General features: G+C 47.6%; 1 protein-coding gene across 8 annotated transcripts in view; it reads left to right on the top strand.

Annotated features, from left to right (window-relative positions):
• PIGL (phosphatidylinositol glycan anchor biosynthesis class L) overlaps nt 1-25,343 on the top strand; it is a 134,179-nt gene that overhangs the window by 82,725 nt on the left and 26,111 nt on the right. For 4 of the 8 annotated variants that reach the window (XR_010110675.1, XR_010110674.1, XR_010110676.1 and 1 more), the window contains exons 4-6: nt 13,335-13,402; nt 16,455-16,486; nt 17,548-17,681. Coding sequence is in view for 2 of the 8 variants with exons in the window: in XM_055101255.2 (XP_054957230.1) it covers nt 13,335-13,402; nt 16,455-16,486; nt 17,548-17,681 (234 nt within the window). In the remaining 6 variants the exon portion in view is untranslated. Of the gene's footprint in view, nt 1-13,334; nt 13,403-16,454; nt 16,523-17,547; nt 17,682-24,123; nt 24,275-25,343 lie in introns of those variants that run through there. The other 4 variants (XR_010110673.1, XR_010110672.1, XM_055101254.2 and 1 more) reach the window with 2 other exon arrangements.

Raw genomic sequence — 25,343 nt, 5'->3', positions numbered from 1 at the left:
AGATAGAGGCAGAAGTTTTTTCTAAACTGTGTCCTCCTTAACACCCTCAAGCCCCCGCCTTTGTCCTGCCATCTAAAAATTCAGGTCCCCCAGAGCCTGCCCAGTGAGTCTCATTTATACAGAACTTGAACTCACCTTTTACCAAGCATTTTCACAGAGTATCATTTTAACTTTAAAAGTAAAATTTGTGACTGGGTGTGGTGGCTCATGCCTGTAATCCCAGCACATCGGGAGGCCGAGTTGGACGGATCACCTGAAGTCAGGAGTTCCAGACCAGCCTGGCCAGCATGGTGAAACCCCATCTCTATTAAAAATACAAAAATTAGCCGGGCGTGGTGGCATGTGCCTGTATCCCAGCTACTTGGGAGGCTGAGGCTCGAGAATCGCTTGAACTTGGGAGGCAGAGGTTGCAATGCGCAAAGATTGTGTTACTGCACTCCAGCCTGGGTGGCAGAGCGAGACTCTGTCTCAGGAAAAAAAAAAAAAAAGTAAAATTATCAGTTTACATTGAAGAAACTGAGGTTTTGCAGAGGCCAAGCAGCTTGTCCAAGGTAAACAAGTGGTGGTGAAGCCAGGATTTTTAAGCATTGATTTCTTCATTCCAAAAAACATGAGAATGCATTCATACCCACTAAGGAAGAAAATTTTGGATGCAATTAGAGCAATAGCAGAGATTTGTATTTACTGCAATGGTGGACAAGCCTAGCAACACCAGTCTCAGCTCTTCTAGGATCAGCAGGACTGCTTAGCCCATAGTCAATTTTAAAGCTGCCAAGGAGGCTTACTGTCTACCACTCAAAAAATATATAATAATCCTTCATGAGGTAATACCTAAAATTCCACATTTAAAGCCTCACCATTTGGCTTAAGTTTTGATTAAGTTCTCATGAAAACATGAATCCTGCTGGCAGAGAAACATATTAGGCTTTTTTTTTAATTTTTTTTTTTTTAAGACACAGGTTCTCCCTCTGCTGCCCAAGCTGGAGTGCAGTGGCTGCCTCAGCCTCCCAAGTAGCTAGAACTATAGGCACATGCCATCATGTCTGGCTAATTTTTTTTTTCTTTTTTTTTTTCTGAGACAGAGTTTCCCTCCATCGCCCAGGCTGGAGTGCAGTGGCAGGATCTCGGCTCACTGCAACCTCCACCTCCCGGGTTCAAGTGATTCTCCTGCCTCAGCCTCCTGAGTAGCTGGGACTACAGACACGTGCCACCACGCCAGGCTAATTTTTGTATTTTTAGTAGAGGTGGAGTTTCACCATGTTGATCAGGCTGGTCTCAAACTCCTGACCTCGTGATCTGCCTGCCTTGGCCTCCCAAGTACTGGGATTACAGGCATGAGCTACCACACCCAGCCAATTTTTAATTTTTTTTTTTTTTTTTTTGAGACAGAGTCTCGCTCTGTTGCCCAGGCTGGAGTGCAGTGGTGTGATCGCCGCTCACTGCAAGCTCCGCCTCCCGGGTTCACGCCATTCTCCTGCCTCAGCCTCCCAAGTAGCTGGGACTACAGGCGCCCACCACCACACCCAGCTAATTTTTTGTATTTTTAATAGAGACGGGGTTCCCCTATGTTAGCCAGGAGTCTCCATCATGAGCCCATCTCCTGACCTCATGATCCACCCACCTCGGCCTCCCAAAGTGCTGGGATTACAGGTGTGAGCCACCACGCCCGGCCTAATTTTTTTTTTTAGAGACAGGATCTTGCTGTGTTGGCCAGGCTGGTCTCCATCTCCTGGGCTCAAGCTGTCCTCCCTCATTGGCCTCCCAAAGCACTGGGATTACAGATGTGAGCTACTGCATCAGGCCCTGAGAGCAGATTTTCATTGATATATTCATTGGACTGTTTCTGTTCTCTAATGACAGAAATACAACTGAAATTTAGTACACACAGGCCAAAACAGGCACCTAATTTGCTCACCCTGAGTCACCTAAAAGCTGAGCTGCAGATGGGCCTCAGGTACCCTGACCCTACCACGACTCATCTCCATCTTTCTCTGCATGTTGGTTTTATTCCTTTTCCTGGCTGGAAAAATGGTCACCAGCAGCTTGCAGGCCCCACACTCCCTGCCTACCCTTCCCAGAGGATCTGAGCATGAAAGCGGTAATGTTAGATCCATGGGCTTAGGAATAATGCCTAGCTGTGCTGACTGGGGCTTGCCTTGGTTCTCTTACTCCTCCTCTTCAGCCCACACAGTTTGAAGTTCTCAGAGCCTCCACAGCCTCGATATGTAGACAGAGCTGAGGTTGGAGGTTGTCAGGGCCAGCCTGAAGTACTCCCTGGCACCTCATTTTCCATGCTAGTGCCTTCCCAGTCCCTAAATACTCTCTGTCCTCCCCTACTTCAGTGCACGAGAACTACTGGTCTTCCAAATTACTCCTGCTGTAGGGTACTCTTATCTTTTTTTCTTTTTCTTTTTTTTCTGTGAGACGGAGTCTCGCTCTGTCACCAGGCTGGAATGCAGTGGCGCGATCTCAGCTCACTGCAGCATCCAGCTCCCTGGTTCAAGTGATTCTCCTGCCTCAGCCTTCTGAGTAGCTGGGACTACAGGTGCGCGCCACCACGCCCAGATAATTTTTGTATTTCTGGTAGAGATGGGGTTTCACCATGTTGGCCAGGATGGTCTTGGTCTCCTGACCTCGTGATCCGCCTTCCCCGGACTTCCAAAATGCTGGGATTACAGGTGTGAGCCACCGCACCCAGCCTACTCTCATCTTTTTAAACTTGGAATCCAAAATCCTCTATAATCTGACCCTTACTGAAGTCCTGAACACTGGTGAACAACGTTGGTCTTTGCCGAGGGGCCAGATTTCTTTTTCAGACCATGTTGCAGCTGACCTTGACCCTGAGTATCTGAGGGAGGAGCTTTGGGGCACAGGCAGCTCTGTGTGCCATTCTTGCTTTCAGAAGAGTCTCCCATGTTTGGGTCCCAGAAAAGTGATCTGTGGTCCAGGCACCCCTCCAGACCTTCTTCTCAAGAGCTAACTTTGATGAGCCCTTTTTGAGGCTCCGGCAGTATTTGCTGTGTGTACTGCAACATATGTTGCTGTTTATTCTTAAAAGTGCAGACCATGTCTTGCAAACTAGACTAAGGCCTGTGAAGGCCAAGGCTGTGCCTGGTATCTTTATATCTCCAAGAACTAGAGCAGGCCCCTGGACAGTGCTCCTTACCAAACTGCTGCAGCTGTTAACTGCCACCTCCCTGCCTGGAAGTCTTTCCTGTGGTGCTGAGCTGCTCACACTTACTCAAGTGAGTTGACTTTTATTGTCAAGAGAATCTTCAATTGATTTAATTGCTATAAACAAGGAAATCGTATAAAACAGCTCCTTACTAATAAATTTCTCCTTTTTTTTTTCCTGAAATGAAGTCTCGCTCTGTTGCCTAGGCTGGAGTGCAGTGGCATGATCTCGGCTCACTGCAACCTCCGCCTCCCGGGTTCAAGCTATTCTCCTGACTCAGCCTCCTGAGTAGCTGGGACTACAGGTGCATGCCACCACGCCCGGCTCATTTTTGTATTTTTTTTTTCTTTTTTTGAGACAGAGTCTTGCTCTGTCGCCCAGGCTGGAGTGCAGTGGCGTGATCTCAGCTCACTGCAAACTCTGCCTCCCGGGTTCACGCCATTCTCCCGCCTCAGCCTCCTGAGTAGCTGGGACTACAGGTGCCCGCCACCATGCTTGGCTAATTTTTTGTATTTTTAGTAGAGACGGGGTTTCACCGTGTTAGCCAGGATGGTCTCGATCTCCTGACCTCATGATCCGCCCTCCTCGGCCTCCCAAAGTGCTGGGATTACAGGTGTAAGCCACTGCGCCCAGCCTACTAACAAATTTCTTGTGACACACTTGCTATTAATAAGGAAACTCAAGTTGACAGTACAGTTGGGAATAATTTCTCTGGCCTGCACTTAGTGCCATAGTAGAAGTATAGGATCATGCTAACACCGTGGCTAGTGTAGCTATAACTGGCCATCATTCGAGCTGAGCATGGGTTTCCATTCAGCCCAGAAGTTTCAACTGCACACAAGAGATGATGAAGCAGCAACACAGAAGCACAGACAGAGGTGTGGAGCACAGTCTAAGCCATGGGGAGAGAGTTTCTCACCTGGGCTGCACCAGGATGAGAGCATAAGCTCTCCACCATCATCCAAAGCAAAGCTGGCTCTGCAGCCATCAATGCAGGAAACTGGGTTCTGTCTGGTCCCAGCTCTGTAGTACTGCAGGAACATCATAAAGACCATAAGGAATGGCAGACAGGACAGAGTTTTGAAAAGTACAAAGCTGGGTGGGTGCAATGGCTCATGCCTATAATCCTAGCACTTTGGGAGGCTGAGGTGGGAGGATCACTTGAGGCCAGGAGTTTATGACCAGCCTGGGCAATATATCGAGACTCCATCTCTATTTTTTAAAAAATAAAATAAAATAAATGTTAAAAAGAAAAGTACAAAGCTACCATCCTTGGAAAGCAGCCTAGGGGGGTAGTAGTGTCTTCTCTGGGTGTTAAGCAGGCTAGGTCCTGGGCCTCAACCCCTCTACCTCAACTTTAATTCAATAAGTATTTATTAAGTACCCAATATGGGACATTTGCTTTAGGTGGTGAACTGGGAATACAACAGTGAGCCAGAAGCACTTAGTCCCTGCTCCCATAGAGCAGGATGTGTCAGTACGGCACTATTGCGCATTTGAGACTGGATAATTTGTTGTGGGGGTTGGCCTTGTGCATTGAAGGATGTTTAGCTGCATCCCTGGCCACTACCCACTAGATGTCAGTAGCAATCCCCCTCCTCAGTTGTCACAATCAAAACGTCTCTAGGCCGCATGCAGTGGCTCACACCTGTAATTCCAACACTTTGGGAGGCTCAAGCTGGGGGTGGATTGCTTGAGACCAGCCTGGGCAACACAGTGAGACCCTGCCTCTACAAAAAAATTTAAAAATTAGCTAGGTGTGGTAGCATGCAGTAATAATCCCAGCTACTCAGGAGGCTGAGGCTGAGGTGGGAGAATCACTTGAGCCTGGGAGGTTGAGGCTGCAGTGAGCATGATCACGTCACGTCACTGCACTGCACTGCAGCCTAGGTGACAGAATGAGAGCCTGTCTCAAAAAAACAAACAAAAAAACCCTCCAGAAGTTACCAAATGACCCTGGGGCAAAACTATCCTAGGTGAGAACCAGTGTCTTAGAAACCAGAGCAGCCCCACAGTTACCTATTTATTGGGGTCTGGGTAAGATTTTATTTGAACAAATACTTTTGCACTTTAGGAAAAAATAAAAGTGGATGGAGTTTTGTAAAGAATGACAGGTGCCATTGTCATGTACAAATCTGCAAAGTTCAGAGAGCTGAATACAATTTAGCTTAACCCTACTTGCAACAGAAAGGGGGAAACTACAAGGTACAGGATGAGAGAAAAAACAAAGACTGGAGAATTTCAAAAGTGATGGAGCTGAATTTCATGTGACCCCAAATCCACTAACCAAGGGACTGCCCTCCAGCACCCTTCTGATATCCATCCAGCCAGAGTGCTAGCCAGCTCCACCTGATGGCAACACCCTGGGAGTTGAGATACTCTAGAGTTTTCTGCTGTACAGTTTTCTTTTTTGTAGCAAGATGGGGTTCTTGTTCTTGTCGCCTAGGCTGGAATGCAGTGGTGCTATCATAGCCCACTATTACATCAAACTCCTGGGCTCAAATGATCCTCCTGCCTCAACCTCCTGAGTAGCTGGTGCTACAGGTGCACGCCAGCAAGCCCAGCTAATTTTGTTGTTGTTTTTTGAGATAGAGTCTCACTCTGTCACCAGGCTGGAGTACAGTGGCACGATCTCGGCTGACTTCAATCTCCGCCTCCCGGGTTCAAGCAAATCTCCTGCCTCAGCCTCCCGAGTAGCTGGGACTACAGGCACGCGCCACCGTGCCCAGCTAGTTTTTTTGTATTTTTAGTAGACACGGGGTTTCACCAACCTGGCCAGGCTGATCTTGAACTCCTGACCTCAAGATCCACCCACCTTGGCCTCCCAAAGTGTCGGGATTACAGATGTGAGCCACCGCGCCCAGCCTCGCTGTACAGTTTTTAAACACTATTTCTTCACTTCAACCTAGCAAGGAAAGTAGAGCTGGCATTACTTTTCCTGATCTTACACATGAGGAAACCAAGACATTCCATGTTGAAATAACTTCCAGTAGTAAAGTTTTCTGACTTGCCCAAGGTGCTGTAATTAACTAGAGTTAGAGATAAAAGTAGACTTTGATCTCCCCCAACCACCACCCCACCACCCACCTTGTTCTGCATGGAAGGGTGGGATCAGAACCAGGTGTTTGAGTTATACGATCTTTTTTTTTTTTTTTTTTTTTTTTTGAGATAGAGTTTCCCTCTTGTTGGCCAGGATGGAGTGCAATGGCTCGATCTCAGCTCAACTGCAACCTCTGCCTCCTGGGTTCAAGTGATTCTCCTGCCTCAGCCTGCCAAGTAGCTGGGATTACAGGCATGCACCACCAGGCCCAGCTAATTTTGTATTTTTAGTAGAGACGGGGTTTCTCCATATTGATCAGGCTGGTCTCGAACTCCCGACCTCAGGTGATCTGCCTGCCTCTGCCTCCCAAAGTGCTGCGATTACAGGCGTGAGCCACCGCACCCGGCTGGCTTTTAAACTATATCAACACCGAAGGGGTGAGATTCTTAGAGTGACAGTTCAGAGACAGTCAGGAGAGTAGGGGAGATGGAAACACCTGCTACTAATGGTAAGGCTCGGCTGCGACTGCCCAGCCCTGGGAAAGCCTTTCTCTGCAGAGCACTTGATCCCACGGAAACTTGGCAGTAAGAGCTTTAAAAGGAAAGGGAGAGGGAAATGAAAGCGAGAGGGTTCTGTCAGGGAGCTGCTCGGTTTTAACAAAGGAGGCCATTCCCATGGCACAACCCTTCTTTCTGTTATCAGGAGACCATGTTGACATTACCCCGAATTCACCTAAACTGGTGCTGACTCTTCATGAGGTTCCCAATGATTCCTGAATCTCATGATGGCCAGAAGCTGGTCTCCTCATGGCCATGGCACTCTGAGAGGATGTTTGGTGACTGGACCTTGTGTTTTGTGGTTGTTTCCACTGTCTCCACTTCTTAGATTTGGTCCTCTTGCTAGGCCATAGGGTGTGCCAGTGCAGTAAAGTCCAGGGCACCTTGGCCTAGGTGCTAACTCCTTCAAAGTTTCTGCTTTGTTTCCACAGCTGCATGTTTCCAGCCTGTGCTGTGCACGCTGGGTGGGAGAGGGCAACTTGAATGCAATAACTACACCTAGCACAGTTGGCAAGACTCTTTCTTTACTATCATGAAGGAAACCACATTTAAAAATGTGTCCCCTTATGTATCCTCTGGGCATTGCATATAGTTCTGTCATCAAAGGTAAGAATGATTTTAACCCCAGTGCCTGGTACAGAGTAAGTGCTCAGTAATGTCATTAGCTGTTATTACAGCTATTACCACAACCTCAAAAAAAAAAAGTTTCGCTGGGCACAGTGTCTTATGCCTGGAATCTCAGCATTTTAGGAGGCTGAAGTAGGAGGGTCGCTTGACCCCAGGAGTTTGAGACCAGCCTGGGCAATATGAAGAGACCTTGTCTTTACAGAAAGAAATTTTTTTAAGTAGCTGGGCCCGGTGGCACGTGCCTATAGTCTCAGCTACTTGGGAGAGGAAGACAGGATTTCAAGGAGCCCAGGGGTTCAAGGTTACAGTGAGTCATGATCACACCATTCCAGCCTGGGCAACAGAGGGAGACCTTGTCTCGAAAAAAAAAAAAAAAAAGCCTGGATGCAGTGGCTCACTATTTTTAAAAAGTAAAATAAAATAAAATAAATTTTAAAAAGAAAAGCACAAGGCCGGGCGCAGTGGCTCATGCCTGTAATCCCAGCACTTTGGGAGGCTGAGGCAGGTGCATCACGAGGTCAGGAGTTTGAGCCCAGCCTGGCCAAGATGGTGAAACCCCATCTCTACTAAAAATACAAAAATTAGCCGGGTGTGGTGGCAGATGCCTGTAATCCCAGCTACTCAGGAGGCTGAGGCAGGGAACTGCTTGAACCCGGGAGGAGGAGGTTGCGGTGAGCCGAGATTGTGCCACTGCACTCCAGTCTGGGTGACAGGGTGAAACTCCGTCTCAAAAAAAAAAAAAAAAAGAAAATTACAAAGCTGCCATCCTTGGAAAGCAGCCCAGGGGGATAGTAGTGTCTTCTCTGGGTGTCAAGCAGGCTAGGTCCTGGGCCTCAAACCCTCTATCTCAACTTTCATTCAATAAATATTTATTGAGTACCCAATATGGGACATTCACTATAGGTGGTGAACTGGGAATACAACAGTGAGCCAGAAGCACTTAGTCCCTGCTCCCATAGAGCAGGATGTGTCAGTGCAGCGGCACTATTGCGCATTTGAGACTGTAATCCCAAAATGCCTGTAATCCCAGCATTTTGGGAGGCCAAAGCAGGCAGATTGCTTGAGCCCAGGAGTCCAAGACCAACCTCAGTAACATAGTGAGACCTTGTCTCTACTAAAAATTTAAAAAACTAGCCAGGTATGGTGGCATGCACCATACTACTTATACACTAATAAAAAAAAGCCACTGCATCCAGGCTTTTTTTTTTTTTTTTTTTCGAGACAAGGTCTCCCTCTGTTGCCCAGGCTGGAATGGTGTGATCATGGCTCACTGTAACCTTGAACCCCTGGGCTCCTTGAAATCCTGTCTTCCTCTCCCAAGTAGCTGAGACTACAGGCACGTGCCACCGGGCCCAGCTAATTAAAAAAAATTTCTTTCTGTAAAGACAAGGTCTCGCCATATTGCCCAGGCTGGTCTCAAACTCCTGGGGTCAAGCGATCCTCCTACGTCAGCCTCCTGAAATGCTGGGATTCCAGGCATAAGACACTGTGCTCAGCCAAACATTTATTTTTTGAGGTTGTGGTAATAGCTGTAATAATAGTGTATAAGTAGTGTATTAATAGCTGTAAAAGTACTGTAGTCCCAGCTACTTAGGAGGATGAGGTGGGAGGATTGCTGGAGCCCAGGAGGTCAAGGCTACAGTGAGCTATGATCATGCCACTGCACTATAGCCTGCATGGCAGAGCAGGAACACTTAACCATCTCATAGATAACTAGATTAGTCTTCTTCTAGGGACCTAAAGAGCAAAGCGATAAAGCGAGCATAAAAGCAGTTTGAAAAGTAAGTGACAGAAGCATGAAAAGCATCTTTTTTGAATTAGTTCTTACTTGGATTCCATTGATGAGCACAAAACAGTAATCTGGTTCAGGATAGAAATATAAACATTAGGCTGGGCACGGTGGCTCACACCTGTAATCACAGCACCTTGGGAGGCCAAGGCGGGTGGATCACCAGGTCAGGAGTTGAAGACCAGCCTGGCCACATAACGAAACCCCATCTCTACCAAAAATATAAAAAATTAGCCAGGTGTGGTGGCATGCACCTGTAATCCCAGCTACTCGGAAGGCGGAGGCAGGAGAATTGCTTGAACCCGGGAGGTGGAAGTTGCAGTGAGCCGAGAAATTGCGCCACTGCGCTCCAGCCTGGGCAACAGAGCAAGACTCCATCTTAAAAAAGAAAGAAAGAAATATAAACATTAGGCCGGGCACGGTGGCTCACGCCTGTAATCCCAACACTTTGGGAGGCCAAGGCAAGCGGATAACTTTAGTCAGGAGTTTGAGACCAGCCCAGCCAACATGGTGAAACCCTGTCTCTACTGAAAATACAAAAATTAGCCAGGCATGGTGGCACGTGCCTGTAGTCCCAGCTACTCAGGAGGCAGAGGTGAGAGAATCTCTTGAACCCAGGAGACAGAGGTTGCAGTGAGCCAAGATCGCACCACTGCACTCTAGCTTGGGCAACAGAGTGAGACTCCGTCTCAAAAAAAAAAAAAAAAAAAAAGAAAGAAAAAAGAAATATAAACATTAATCATTAGAAGACTTTATTGAATTATGGCATTCTGTTGTTAAAATTCTTCCATTACCCACCACTTCTGTTGACTTTGTCAACATGTTAAATTGAGGCTCATGGTGGTAACTTTAAAGTTACAGGATCCTAAAATGTCTTCTGAATTATTAAAAAGTGTGTGTGTGTGTGTTCAGTGCCATGAACAGTGAAGTTAACTATGTACTTATCTTTTCAAATAAGGGATCCAGTAATGACTCTCAAGATGATCCTTCTAACCAGAGTGTTTGCTTGCCTGAAATACGATATTACCTCACAGATGAGCTCTCCAGACCCCAGGAGAAAGAATAACTGATTGAAACTCATGTACTTGGTTGGTAGCTGTCAGAATAAGAGTGCAGGTCTTCTGATTCTTTTTTTTTGAGACAGAGTTTCGCTCTTGTCACCCAGGCTGGAGTCCAGTGGCGTGATATTGGCTCACTGCAATCTCCGCCTCCTGGGTTCAGGCGATTCTCCTGCCTCAACCTCCCAAGTAGCTGGGATTACAGGTGCCCACCACCATGCCCAGCTCATTTTTGTATTTTTAGTAGAGACAGGGTTTCGCCATGTTGGCCAGGCTGGTCTTGAACTCCTGACCTCAAGTGATCTGCCTGCCTCAGTCTCCCAAAGGTCTTTTACACAGTGCTTCTTACACAGTGCTTCTTCCTGCAGCGTAACACGCCTTCTCACATAGAGGATGCTTGTAAAGAGCATGGACTGTGGAGTCAGAAAGATCTAAACCCCAAGAACAGCTCCACCACTCAGTGGCAAGGCGATCCCAGCTTCGGCCTCTGCTTCCTGAACTTCCTCAGGTGTAAGATAGGGTTAATACTATGTCTTTGCTCAATAAATGTTAGCCACTCTTATTATAACAGAGGGCTTGCTGTACATGCAGTCATTATGCTTTACAGTTTAAAATAGAAAGACCAAGAGCGAATCCCTTCCCAGCCCATTCCAATCCCAGTTCCAGGTTCCTTCATCCATGCAGGATGGTCACCTTTCCTTGGGGACAGCTTGCCTCTTTTCATCACCCCTAATCAACCATTCTATCCTTTCTTCAGTCCTTGTTGTCGTTTTTATATTTCTTTTATTATTTGAGTTAGCCTTATTATTATCATTATTCAAATTATTATTTGTTTTTTCTTTTTTTAAGCAATTATTATTATCATTTATCTCAGAAAATCTCTATGACAATTGTGTGAAGTGCAATTATGATTACATATGAGATAATTGCACCACAGACATGTTATATAACTTGCAAAAAGCCACAAACCCAATAAGTGGTAAAGCCCAAAGCACAGAGGTTTTCTTTCTTTCTTTTTTTTTTTTTTTTTTTTTGATCATTCTTGGGTGTTTCTCGCAGAGGGAGATTTGGCAGGGTCATAGGACAATAGCGGAGGGAAGGTCAGCAGATAAACAAGTGAACAAAGGTCTCTGGTTTTCCTAGGCAGAGGACCCTGCGGCCTTCCGCAGTGTTTGTGTCCCTGGGTACTTGAGATTAGGGAGTAGTGATGACTCTTAACGAGCATGCTGCCTTCAAGCATCTGTTTAACAAAGCACATCTTGCACCGCCCTTAATCCATTTAACCCTGAGTGGACACAGCACATGTTTCAGAGAGCACAGGGTTGGGGGTAAGGTCATAGATCAACAGCATCCCAAGGCAGAAGAATTTTTCTTAGTGCAGAACAAAATGAAGTCTCCCATGTCTACCTCCTTCTACACAGACACAGCAACAATCTGATTTCTCTATCTTTTCCCCACCTTTCCCCCTTTTCTATTTCCACAAAACCGCCATCGTCATCATGGCCCGTTCTCAATGAGCTGTTGGGTACACCTCCCAGACGGGGTGGTGGCCGGGCAGAGGGGCTCCTCACTTCCCAGAAGGGGCGGCCGGGCAGAGGCGCCCCCCACCTCCCGGACGGGGCGGCTGGCCGGGCGGGGGCTGCCCCCCCCCACCTCCCTCCCGGACGGGGCGGCTGCCGGGCGGAGACGCTCCTCACTTCCCAGACGGGGCGGCTGCCGGGCGGAGGGGCTCCTCACTTCTCAGACGGGGTGGCTGCCGGGCAGAGAGGCTCCTCACGTCTCAGACGGGGAGGCCGGGCAGAGACGCTCCTCACCTCCCAGACAGGGTCGCGGCCGGGCAGAGGCGCTCCTCACATCCCAGATGGGGCGGCGGGGCAGAGGCGCTCCCCACATCTCAGACGATGGGCGGCCGGGCAGAGATGCTCCTCACTTCCTAGACGGGATGGCGGCCGGGAAGAGGCGCTCCTCACTTCCCAGACTGGGCAGCCGGGCAGAGGGGCTCCTCACATCCCAGACGATGGGCGGCCAGGCAGAGACGCTCCTCACTTCCCAGACGGGGTGGCGGCCGGGCAGAGGCTGCAATCTCGGCACTTTGGGAGGCCAAGGCAGGGGGCTGGGAGGTGGAGGTTGTAGCTAGCCGAGATCACGCCACTGCACTCCAGCCTGGGCAACATTGAGCACTGAGTGAACGAGACTCCGTCTGCAATCCCGGCACCTTGGGAGGCCGAGGCTGGCAGGTCACTTGCTGTTAGGAGCTGGAGACCAGCCCGGCCAACACAGCGAAACCCCGTCTCCACCGAAAAAATACGAAAACCAGTCAGGCGTGGTGGCGCGCGCCCGCAATCGCAGGCACTCGGCAGGCTGAGGCAGGAGAATCAGGCAGGGAGGTTGCAGTAAGCCGAGATGGCAGCAGTACAGTCCAGCTTCGGCTCGGCATCAGAGGGAGACCTTGGAAAGAGGGGAGAGGGAGGGGGAGGGGGAGAGGGAGAGGGAGCTATTTGTTTTTTCTTTAATTCATTTGTGTAGAAATGAAATGTTGGAATACAGACTGAGCTTGTAGTTAATAAACAGATATTGATATAGCTGTGAAAATGGAAACAGAGGCAATCTATGAATAAATACACTTTTTCCATGAACTCAACCCCAGGACACGGTGGACATTGTCCCTCAAAGCTTTTTTTGCCCTCAGTATGGCATGAGAAAAAGAGAACCAGTAATTCAGGCTGTATCTGCATAAACAGAGTTCACTTAGAAGCTAGCCAGGAATTCTAAATGTGCTAATAAATGGCTAAACCAATAAGCAACAAAGATATTCTGAACCCAAGTTACTATCATGGCTGAATTCCACTCTGCTCCACTGGCTAGGAACAAGAGTAAAACATCAAACCCTGGAAAACAGTCTCTATGTGGTCAACTACAGCACTAGCTACACACCACTGATCTGCTCAGAAGTCACTTCAGATAGATGCTGCATTTGAAAAGTTTCAGGGTTCTGTTCTCTCCTCTCCTTCCCAAGGGAAGGAGACAGCTCCATTGAAGTTGAGGTGGTGGAGAAGGCATTCAGTGAAAACCCTGTGTTTCTCTACAGGTGGTGACTTTCGATGCAGGGGGAGTAAGTGGCCACAGCAATCACATTGCTCTGTATGCAGCTGTGAGGTATGATTCTCCGGGTGATGGATGTGGGGAAGGGTTTGTTTATTTGATTAGGGCTCATGGTTTAAAGTCTAAAGCACTTTCCCACTTGTTATCTGAGCCCATGAAACTCACTGCTGGCTTATCTTCTAGCCCTTTTTCGCCATGTTGCTCACTGCATCTCACCATGTCCTCTCTCTGAGAAATCTCTCTCAAGTCCTAGTACGAATGCTCGTCTCCTAAACAGCTGAATTCTTTTTTATACACTGAATACTGCAAATGGGGTAATTGACTTTATTCATCTCTTTTCTGTGGCCACAGGAAGCTTGAGGGCCAAATTTGCAAGCCCTGTGGCACTGGACAAGACTTTAAGGAATGAGTGCTGTCAATCAGTGCGCCTCCACCTTCACCATCTTCTTCCCCTTACTCTCACTTCTGTCATGTGTTTTATACAACTCTCAAATCTTTCTTGGAGAAGGAGGATATACATACATAATATGAAATGTGTTTGTTCTTCACAGTCACCCGATTTTACTGATATTTATTTGCATTTTACCAATGAAAAGAAAATGCAAGCTCAAAGGTATTGAGTGACATAGAGTCATACAAACATAGATGTGTTTCCTGTCCCCTAGCAAAGTGCTTCTCCTGGGCCCCTGATCAGTGGTGTGGCAGGCCTGTCCCAGCTACTGAGGAAGGAAAGGAGCAACTTGAAGGGAAGGACTTATTTGATAACCTTCTTCTAAACAGGCTTAACACTCAGACTGAAGCAATGCAATATGTAAAGTTGGAAATGACCTCACCAACCATCAACCATTAAGTCCAACCACTGGGAAGTGGTCTGCCCAGCACTACAAGGTTAAACTATGGCAGAGGCAGAATTCAGGAATCCTAGTTCTCCATTCATTATTCTGTCAGATGTATGTGAAGACCAATCCAAACTGAAGACCCTCCTTGTCCTTAAATTTTACATCATTTGGTGGAAGATGCTAGAATTTTACCCACATACTCTTTCTAGGCAGATTTCCCTGTTTCCTTGACTATGGAATGAGGGGAGGCTAGACTGTTCTCCCTGTAAAGACTATTCAGTTCCTGGTCCAGCCAGCAGCCACAGCTTTAGAAGAGACGTGCTCCTAGTCGCATTAGTTCCCTTCAGATTCAGGAAAGAAACATTCCCTGGTTACAGTCTGAAATACAAATTTTTTTGATGATATATGGAAAAATGAGGCAGCCCCAGAGTGGTCTTTCCAACCACATGGTTACTCTGAGGCCTTGAGCTTCCAAGACTAGCATGGACAGCAAGCCCCATGGAGAACTGGAAAAATGGTCCCACCTCATTCTGGATGCACACTGAGCCTGGTGATTTCTCTCCGAGAATTTACACTGCACCAGAGAAAGGATCAGGTCAGGTCTATTGCAAACAAAGAGTACCTCAACAGGCAGGGGGCTGGGGCACTTGAGATTGAGTCACCTGGTCCCATTCCTGGTCCAGTCACCACTGAAGTGGAGAAAATAGAGAAGGTGTCATTCTGGGCAGAGAAAGAACCCAAGGGGACAACTCTGTGTAGATAGAACTGCCTGGGGCCATTTTCCTCAGAAGAGGCTGGAGTGCCACAGGCTCTCAGCACGAAGGAGGGCCACTGTGCTTCAGATAAAACAATTCATGGACATGCCACCAATCTACCACAACCTTTTTCCCCACAGTCATCTCTTGCCTGCTAAATTCATTAGACTCACCTTAGTCCTCAGCCACCTTGAACCTTCTGTGGCATCTGGCCCTGCCTGTCCCTCACTGCAATGCTGCTTTGACTTATATGGCACCAGCTTGCCCTCCTCACTCTGGCCTTTCTGGCTACTTCTCATTCTCTTCCCGGCTTCCCTCCCACCAGTGGCCCCTTGGTCCCCCTGTCCCCAGGGCTCACTCCCCAGTCCTCCTCAGCACAGCTTCCCCTGTGGCTTTAAGGGCTATAAGCTCTATTTCCAGACAGCACCTCTAGCTCACTGCTTTCCCTGGATATCAGAATATCCACAGGGCTTTGCCCAGAGTACAGGACAAGCCACTTCATTCTCAGGATCCCAGAAAGTTTTTTCAGTCTTTTCTTTTCTTTCTTTCTTTCTTTTTTTTTTTTGAGACAGAGTCTCGCTCTGTCACCCAGGCTGGAGTGCAGTGGCGTGATCTCAGCTCACTGCAGCCTCCGCCTCCTGCCTCAGCCTCCTGAGTAGCTGGGAACTACTGGTGCATGCCACCACGCCCGGTTAATTTTTGTATTTTTATTAGAGACGGAGTTTCACCATATTGGCCAGGCTGGTACCGAACTCCTGACCTCGTGATCCGCTTGCCTCGGCCTCCCAAAGTGCTGGGTTTACAGGCATGAGCCACCGCGCCCGGCTCCTTTTTCAGGTTTTTCTACCTCTCAGGCTCTGCTAGGCAGTCAGTTCCATGAATTTGTCAATTGTCTCTCAACTTCTCTTCTTTAACCCCTGCTCCCAAGAGTCTCTGTTCATATGTGTGTCTGTGTGTTGCTGGGGCTACCTTCCCAATCCTTCTCTGCCCCCAGCTTTCTAAACAACAAAGTGGGGAAGAGACTTGGAGCTCATTGCAGTTGACACTCCCCTCCTCTTAAGGTGGCGAGCACAGAATGACCGGCACTGTCAGAAGGTAGGCGTAGGGAAGCTCAGAAAGGAGAAAGGAAATATCAGGGAAGAGCTATCAGTTAGCACTGTAAAATATTCCCCCATCATACTCACATTACACTTCCAAGAGAAAAACTATGAAGAGTCCAGCACAGTTACCTTCATTCTCTAATGGGCAAAGCTTGGACCAGAGTACTTCACAAACCACAGACCAGCCTCTGGATTGGCTGTCCCTAGCTCAGGTGCCCATCCTGGTCCCTTCAGCTGTTGCCAGAGGTATGGGATCCTGGAAATCTATACAGTGATTTATGCAAAAGAAACCACCTGGAGACTCACGTGGAGGGGACCATGGGCATGGCAGCCTTTCCTCTGAAGGCCCCTCCTGTTACCTACAAAGGAAATGATTCTTACTCCTCTCACTCTTGTCCTTTCCCTCCTCCAGGGCCCTGCACTCAGAAGGGAAGTTACCTAAAGGTAAGGCTTGTTCCCTTTGCAAAGGGCCACAAGATACTGTCCCTCTGAGAAACTTATGAGGGGGAAATTTGCAAATCCACAGAGAGCTGCCCTCAGCCGAGCAGAGGCAGTGGCTGGGGAGGCCGCCACACTCTTCCTGACTCACCTCAAGGTACCTGGCAGGTTGTATCTACTAGCAAGTGCCTGCCTGCAGGGCCACCTCTGGATAAGTGGGGAGGCCAGGTTTGCCCCTCACCTGTCTAGCTTTTTCACAGGGTGGATGTTTTACACCTCTGGTATTCTTCCAGTCTGAACTCAATCCCATCCCCCAACCAATTAGGCAGGTTGTAAATGACTGCTGGGTGCTTGATGAACCAATCTGCCTGAGTTAGGAACTCTTCCTAACCCACATAAAGTATTTGACCCTACCTGACCATTTACTGCATGACCCCCATGCTTAGCCTCTCTAGACCAGTTTCTGGTCTGTCATACCTCACCGGAGCAATATGAAGATTCAATGAATGAAAACGTAAGTAGTTTGTGCCCTTTCTATGTGGGATGACTGAAAGGAGCTTACCAAGCCATGATGTCTTTGGAACATGACTATAGTTTGTTTGATTCTTATATCAATCCTGTGAGACAGGCAGGTCTCACACTATCAACACCAATTTACAGATTAGAAAACTGAGACTGAGAGTGGTTAAGGGACTTTGCCAAGTCTGTCAATTCTTGACTGACAGAGCTGGAATCAGGTCTCTAAACTCCCAATACAGTAATTCCTGTCTCCTTTACTTCCTTTGGCTTTGAGGTAGCCAGATCTCAACCTCTAGTAGCCAACCTTTTTCTGGTAGGGCACACTGCAGGGTAGAGGGTAGCCAGCCAGGTCTTCTATGGCCCTTTTACTCATTCTAGCTGCAAGAATGATGGGCACAGGGCAGCTTTAGTGCCACAGAAACACCTGGCAATGCTGTGGCCACTGTCCTGCCCTGCCCTGAGCCACAGGGTAGAGGGAGGATGCTCAGGGGAAAATCTGGCTGGAGGCCTCAAGGCTTATCACTTCACCCTGTCTCCTCCCCATCCAGGGTGCTCTGTGCTCACGCTTCAGTCTGTGAATGTGCTGCGCAAGTACATCTCCGTTCTGGATCTGCCCTTGTCTCTGCTTCATACGCAGGATGTCCTCTTCGTGCTCAACAGCAAAGAAGTGGCACAGGCCAAGGTGAGGATTGTAAATTCCTGGACACCCCAACTCAGATCCCTGCCCCAGACCCCCTGTCTCCTCAAAGCCCCACCTCTGCAGAAGCCCTAACTGAAGGCTTTTCACAGTGGTTCAGCACCTGTCCCTGAGAATTAGGGCTAGGCCAGCTAGATCTTGGGAGGCATAGATTTTTCAATGACTTTAGCCTTTTTTTTTCTAATTATAAAAATAATATATGCTTTTTCTAAAAGTAAATAACACATGCTCATTGCAGAAAATCTTGAAAAACATAAAAGCATCAAAAAGAAAATAAAAATAAGAACAATTACCTGCAGTCCCACCAATCACAGGTAATCCTTGTTAACATGTTGGGCTACATCTTTCTACTCTTTTTTTTTTTTTTTTTTTTTGAGACGGAGTTTTGCTCTTGTCACCCAAGCTGGAGTGCAGTGGCGCAATCTCGGCTCACTGCAACCTCCGCCTCCTGGGTTCAAGTGATTCTCCTGCCTCAGCCTCCTGAGTAGCTGGGATTACAGGCACCGCCACCACACCCGGCTAATTTTTTGTATTTTTAGTAGAGCTGGGGTTTCATCATGTTGGCCAGGCTTGTCTCGACCTCCTGACCTCGGGTGATCCACCCACCTCGACCTCCCAAAGTGCAGGGATTACAGACATGATCCACCGTGCCCAGCCCTACTCTTTATATATATATAATGTGTATGTGTATACACATTTCAAATGGGATCACACAGTGCCTATTTAAAACCAGCTTTGGCCAGGTGTGGTGGCTCATGCCTGTAATCATAGCACTTTGGGAGGCTGAGGTGGGCAGATCACGAGGTCAGGGGTTCAAGACCAGCCTGGCCAACATGTTGAAACCCCGTCTCTACTAAAGCTACAAAAATTAGCCAGGCGTGGTGGCATGCACCTGTAGTTCCAGCTACTTGGGAGGCTGAGGCAGAAGAATCGCATGAACCCGGGAGGTGGAGGTTGTGGTGAGCTGAGATCATGCCACTGTACTCCAGCCTGGGTGACAGAGAGGATTCTGTCTCAAAAAAAAAACAACAACAAAAAACCTGCTTTGACAATACGTTATGGGCTGGGCACAGTGGCTCATGCCTGTAATCCCAGTACTTTGGGAGGCCGGGGTGGGTGGACTGCTTGCTGGGCAACAGAGCAAAATCCCATCTCTACAGAAAAATTAGCCAGGCATGGTGGCACATGCCAGTGGTCCCAGCTACTCGGGAAGCTGAGGCAGGAGGATCACTTGAGCCCAAGAGGTCAAGGTTGCAATGAACCCTGATCATACCACTGCACTCCAGCCTGGGCAACAGAGCCAGACCCTAGCCAAAAAAAAAAAAAAAAAAAAATCAAAACTATTTATTATGAACATTTTCTCCTATTTCATTTAGTATTCAAATACCAATGGCTGCCAATTACGCCACTGTATGTATATACCATAAGATATATCACGAATCCCTTACTGTTAGACATTTTGATTTGCCACTTTATCACTGTTATACATGGAGCGATGCTCCCAGCTTGAGTTTAAGAAGAATTCAGACCTGCTGGGAGCCTCTGTAAAGAGCCTTGGGGAGGCCAGACGCCGTGGCTCACGCCTGTAATCCTAACACTTTGGGAGGCCGAGACAGGTGGATTGTCTGAGCTCAGGAGTTTGAGACCAGCCAGGGCAACACGGCGAAACCCCGTCTCTACTAAAATACAAAAAAGTAGCCGGGCGTGGTGGTGGGCACCTGTAGTCCCAGCTACTCGGGAGGCTGAGGCAGGAGAATTGCTTGAACCCGGGAGGCGGAGGTTGCAGTGAGCTAAGATCGCACCACTGCACTCCAGCCTGGGTGACAGAGCGAGACTCCGTCTCCAAAAAAAAAAAAAAGAGCCTAGGGCAGACTGCAAGAAGCCTACATGCAGGGTGAGGAAGAGCTAGGCCAGCTCAGGTCATCCTAGGGAAAACTCTTAGCTGTCCATGGAACAGGTGACTGAGTGCCATCAGAGTTAGGGAGAGGGTGGGCTGAGGAGAATTATTCCTCAGTTTGTCTCCAGGTGCATCCCCCTGTAGACTTAAGTTCCCCACAGAGAGATGGGTAGCACAACGAGTGAAAGAACCAAGTCGGGGATTGTGGCTCGTGCCTGTAGTCTCAGCTGCTTGGGAGGTTGGGGTGGGAGGATGGCTTGAGCCCAGGAGTTTGTGTCTGCCCTGGGCAACACAGCTTTATTAGGAAGAAGGGAAGGGGAAGGGGAAAGGGAAGGGAGAGAGAGGAAGGAAGGGAGAAAGAGACAGAGAGAAGGAGAGAGTGAGAGAAAGAAAAGGAAGGAAGGAAGGGAGGGAGGGAGGGAGGAAGGGGAAGGGAAGGGGAGGAAGGAAGGGAAGGGAAGGAAGGAAGGGAAGGGAAGGAAGAAGAAAGGAAGGAAGAGAGAGAGGAAAGAAGGAAGAAAGAAAGAGAGGGGAGGGAGAGAAAAGGAGAGAGGAAGGGAGGGAGGGAAGGAAAGAAGGAAGGGAGGGAAGGAGGGAAGGAGGGAAGGAAGGAAGGAAACAAGGGAGGGAGGGAAAGCGGGAGAGAGAGAGAGAAAGAAAAGAAAAGAAGGAAGGAAGAAAGGAAGGAAGGAAAATCTAAGAGAATAGACACTCAGGATAATGATTTTGGTTTTGGGGTTTTTTTGTTTAGCTTTATTTTCTAAATTTTCTTTGAGATGAAGTCTTCCTCTGTCGCCCAGGCTGGAGTGCAGTGGCACAATCTCGGCTCATTGCAACCTCCACCTCCCAGGTTCAAGCAATTCTTCTGTCTCAGCCTCTCCAGTAACTGGGACTACAGGTTCACGCCACCAGGCCCTGCTAATTTTTGTATTTTTAATAGAGATGCGATTTCACCATATTGGTCAGGCTGGTCTCGAACTCCTGACCGCAGGTGATCTACCCACCTCGGCCTCCCAAAGTGCTGGGATTACAGGCATGAGCCACTGTGCCCGGCCATTTTTTTTTTTGAGACAGAGTCTTGCTCTGTCGCCCAGGCTGGGGTGCAGTGGCACGATCTCAGCTCACAACAACCTCTGCCTCCCAGGTTCAAGCAATTCTCCTGCCTCAGCCTCTCGAGTAACTGGGAGTACAGGCGCATGCCACCACGCCTAGCTAATTTTTGTATTTTTAGTAGAGGCAGGGTTTCACCATGTTGGCCAGGTTGGTCTTGAACTCCTGACCTCAGATGATCTGCTCGCCTCTGCTTCCCAAAGTGCTGGGATTACAGGCATGAACCACTGCGCCAGGCCTTTTTTTTTTTTTTTTTTTTTTTTAGATGTAGTTTTGCTCTTGTTGCCCAGGCTGGAGTGCAATGGTGCGATCTCGGATCACTGCACCCTCCACCTCCTGGGTTCAAGTGATTTTTCTGCATCACACTCCCGAGTAGCTGGGATTACAGGCATGTGCCACCATGCCCAGCTAATTCTGTATTTTTAGTAGACACGGGGTTTCGCCATGTTGGTCAGGCTGGTCTTGAATTCCTGACCTCAGGTGATCCACCCGCCTTGGCCTTCCATAGTGCTGGGATCACAGGCGTGAGCCACCATGCCCGGCCCATATTTTCTAAATTTTCTACAGTAAACCTTTGTACCTAGTAAGAGGCACTTTGCTAGGTACTGAGAATGCAGTGTTGAGCACATATTAATTAAATTGTTTCTTCAATAGTGCATTAGTTTTTGTACTTTATTATTTCTGTCCTACTTCATTTATGGTTTTATTCTTTTCCTTCCTTCCTTCCTTCCTTCCTTCCTCCCTCCCTCCCTTCCTTCCTCCCTCCCTCCCTTCCTTCCTCCCTCCCTCCCTCTTTCTGTCTGTCTGTCTGTCTTTCTTTCTTTCTTTTTACTGTTATTTTATGTTATTTTTTTTGAGACGGAGTTTCGCTCTTTTTGCCCAGGCTGGAGTACAATGGTGCAATCTCGGCTCACCTCAACCTTCGCCTCCCGGGTTTAAGCGATTCTCCTGCCTCAGCCTCCCAAGTAGCTGGGATCACAGGCACACGCCACCACGCCTGGCTAATTTTGTATTTTTAGTACAGACAGGGTTTCCCCATGTTGGTCAGGCTGGTCTCGAACTCCCGACCTCAGGTGATCGCCCACCTCAGCCTCCCAAAGTGCTGGGATTACAGGTGTGAGCCATCGCACCCAGCCTATTTATTTATTTTTTATTTTTATTTTTTGAGACAGAGTCTTGCTCTGTCACCCAGGCTGGAGTGCAGGGGAGCGATCTCGGCCCACCACAACCTCCACCTCCTGGGTTCAAGCAATTCTCCTGTCTCAGTCTCCTGAGTAGCTGGGACTATAGGGGCCCGCCACTTCGCCCGGCTAATTTTTGTATTTTTAGTAGAGACTGGGTTTCACGATGTTTGGCCAGGCCAGTCTCGAACTTCTGGCCTCAAGTGATCCACCCGGCTTGGCCTGCCAAAGTGCTGGGATTACAGGCAGGAGTCACCGCACCCAGCCTGTTCTTTAAATCTCTTTAACTTGAAAGGTTAGCTTTGTTTTCATTTTCAATCTTTAAAAAAAAAAAAAACTTTAATACTATTAATTTTCCTTGAAGTGTTTCTTTAGCTACACATGATAAGTTTTGATATGTAGTTCTCCTATTGTCATTTAATTATAAGTAATTTATAGACTCCATTGTGAGTTCCCCTTTAATCTTTGAGGGTATAATTTACAGTTACAAACATGTGTCGATCTTCATTATTTGTAGTTCTATATTTATGAATGCACCTACTCACTAAAATTCATTTGTAACTCCAAAGTCAGTGCTCGAAGTGCTTTTGTAGTCATTCGTGGACACTCGCAGAGGGGTGAAACATGAGTCACCGGGTGCACATATGCATGTTCCCAGCTGTTTCAGCTCTCCTACTGTAAAAAAAATACCTTTTTGTGTATATTTAATGCCCCATTTTTCTCATTTTTGTGGTTTTTGTTGATTTTGCTGTTTAAAATAGCCTCTAAGGATGATGCTGAAGTGCTGTCTTGCATTCCTAAGCACAAGAGGCTGTAATGTGCCTTATGTGGGTTTGATCACAAGCATGAGTTACAGTGCCATTGGCCATGAGTTCAGTGCTAATGAATCAACAACATATATTTCATATGGAGTTTTTAAACAGAAATATACACAAAACAAGGTTATATACTGACTGATTGATGAAAATATTGTGGCCAAAGGCTTGGAGGAACCCAACCCTGTATTTCCACTAGAAACAATGGTTCAGTATTCACTAATTCAGTGTTTTCGGTGACTTTATAGAACTACCACAAATGAGAATGGCATGGCTCTGTGTGTATATGTGGTCTTTTTTTTTTTTTCTGAGACAGAGTTTCACTCTTGGTGCCCATGCTGGAGTGCAATGGTGCGATCTCGGCTCACTGCAACCTCCACCTCCCAGGTTCAAACGATTCTCCTGCCTCAGCCTCCCAGGTAGCTGGGATTACAGGCAGGTGCCACCACGCCTGGCTAATTTTGTATTTTTTAGTAGAGACGAAGTTTCACCATGTTGGTCAGGCTGGTCTCGAACTCCTGACCTCAGGTGATCCTCCCACCTCAACCTCCCAAAGTGGTGAGATTACGGGTGTGGGCCACTAAGCCCTGCCGTGTATGGGGCCTTTTTATTGTTAATTTATAATTTAATTACTTTGTGGTCAGTGAATGGTTTTCGTAACACTGATCTTTTTTTTTTTTTTTTTTTTTTTTGAGACAGAGTCTCGCTCTGTTGCCCAGGCTGGAGTGTAGTGGTAAGATCTCAGCTCACTGAAACCTCTGCCTCCTGGGTTCAAGTGATTCTCCTGCCTCAGCCTCCTGCGTAGCTGGGATTACAGACAGGCCGGCACCACCAAGCCTGGCTAATTTTTTTGTATTTTCAGTAGAGATGGGGTTTCACTATGTTGGCCAGGCTGGTCTTGAACTCCTGACCTGGTGATCTGCACAACTCAGCCTCCCAAAGTGATGGGATTACAAACATGAGACACCGTGCCCTGCCCAAAGCTGTTATATTTGTTAGCAGATTATTTCTCTTATTTATTTATTTATTTTGAGACAGAGTTTTGCTCTTGTTGCCCAGGCTGGAGTGCGATGATGCGATCTTGGCTCACTGCAACTTCTGCCTCCTGGGTTCAAGCGAGTCCCCTGCCTCAGCCTCCTGAGTAGCTGGGGTTACAGGCGTGCACCACCATGCCCAGCTAATTTTGGATTTTTTTTTTTTTTTTAGTAGAGATAGGGTTTCACCATGTTGGTCAGGCTGGTCTGAAACTCCTGACCTCAAGTGATCCACCTGCCTTGGGCTCCCAAGGTGCTGAGGTTACAGGCATGAGCCATTGCACCTAGCCAATTCGTCTTATTATCTTATAATGTCCCTCTTTTGTAATGGTTTTCCCTTTATCTTCTATTTTATATTTATTTATTTATTTTTTTTTTATTTTTTTTGAGACGGAGTCTCGCTCTGTCGCCAGGCTGGAGTGCAGTGGCGATCTCGGTTCACTGCAATCTCCGCTAATTGCAATCTCCGCTAATTGCAATCTCCGCCTCCTGGGTTCAAGCAATTCTCCTGCCTCAGCTTCCCGAGTAGCTGGGATTACAGGTATGCGCCACCACGCCGGCTAATTTTGTATTTTTAGTAGAGACAGAGTTTCTCCATGTTGGTCAGGCTGGTCTCGAACTCCCGACTTCAGGTGATCCACCCACCTCAGCCTCCCAAAGTGCTGGGATTACAGGCGTGAGCCTCCATACCTGGCAAGTCATGTAGGGTCTGACAATGAATATAAAAGGGGTTATTTACATAAAAGTTTGTGAAGATATTAGCTTAGAGAGGCAAGTTAATTATGGTACTTAGAGATAAACAGGCACATCCTTTTATGTATATCTAGTGAAGTCAGTTGCTGTAATCTATTCTGTTTAAAAACTGAACTATACTAGGTCTGAATAACAAGATAATGTACATTTCCCCTAGAAGATAGGAACGACAACTCACACCTGTGTGCCATTCCTTTTTTTCTTCTTCTGATAGTGATTGGACCTCCCCAAACGACCTAACTCAGAGGAATTTGGGCATAGTGTACTAGCTTTCTTCCCGTGAAACATCCCTGTTTGTGTTGTATATTTGAGGTAGTAGCAACGTGATTAAGAATGTGGACTCTAACTGGCCAGGCGCAGTGGCTCACGCCTGTAATCCCAGCACTTTGGGAGGCCGAGGTGGGCGGATCACTAGGTCAGGAGATCGAGACTATCCTGGCTAACACAGTGAAACCCTGCCTCTACTAAATATACAAAAAATTAGCCAGGCATGGTGGCAGGTGCCTGTAGTCCCAGCTACTCGGAAGGCTGAAGCAGGAGAATGGCGTGAACCCAGGAGGCAGAGCTTGCAGTGAGCCAAGATCGCGCCACTGCACTCCAGCCTGGGCGACAGGCTCAAAAAAAAAAAAGAATGTGGACTCTAGAATCAATCAGTTGGCTCTGGGTTAAAATCTCAGCCAGCTCTACTACCTACTAGCTGTTTGAGACTGATGAGTTTCCTCATCTATTTATTTTTTAAAAAACAGTAATAACAGTACTTGATTCACAGGGTTGTTAACATTGAGATGATGCATGTGGACTGTTCTGCCAGTTTTCTGGTATCCCATGGTGAGTGCTGTAGCTACGGTGAGCATTGT

This window comes from Pan paniscus, chromosome 19 (assembly GCF_029289425.2).
Source record: "Pan paniscus chromosome 19, NHGRI_mPanPan1-v2.0_pri, whole genome shotgun sequence".
Classification (NCBI taxonomy): Eukaryota; Metazoa; Chordata; class Mammalia; order Primates; family Hominidae; genus Pan; species Pan paniscus.
The sequence above is the reverse complement of the archived record's forward strand: the minus strand, read 5'-3'. Positions and strand labels throughout refer to the sequence as shown.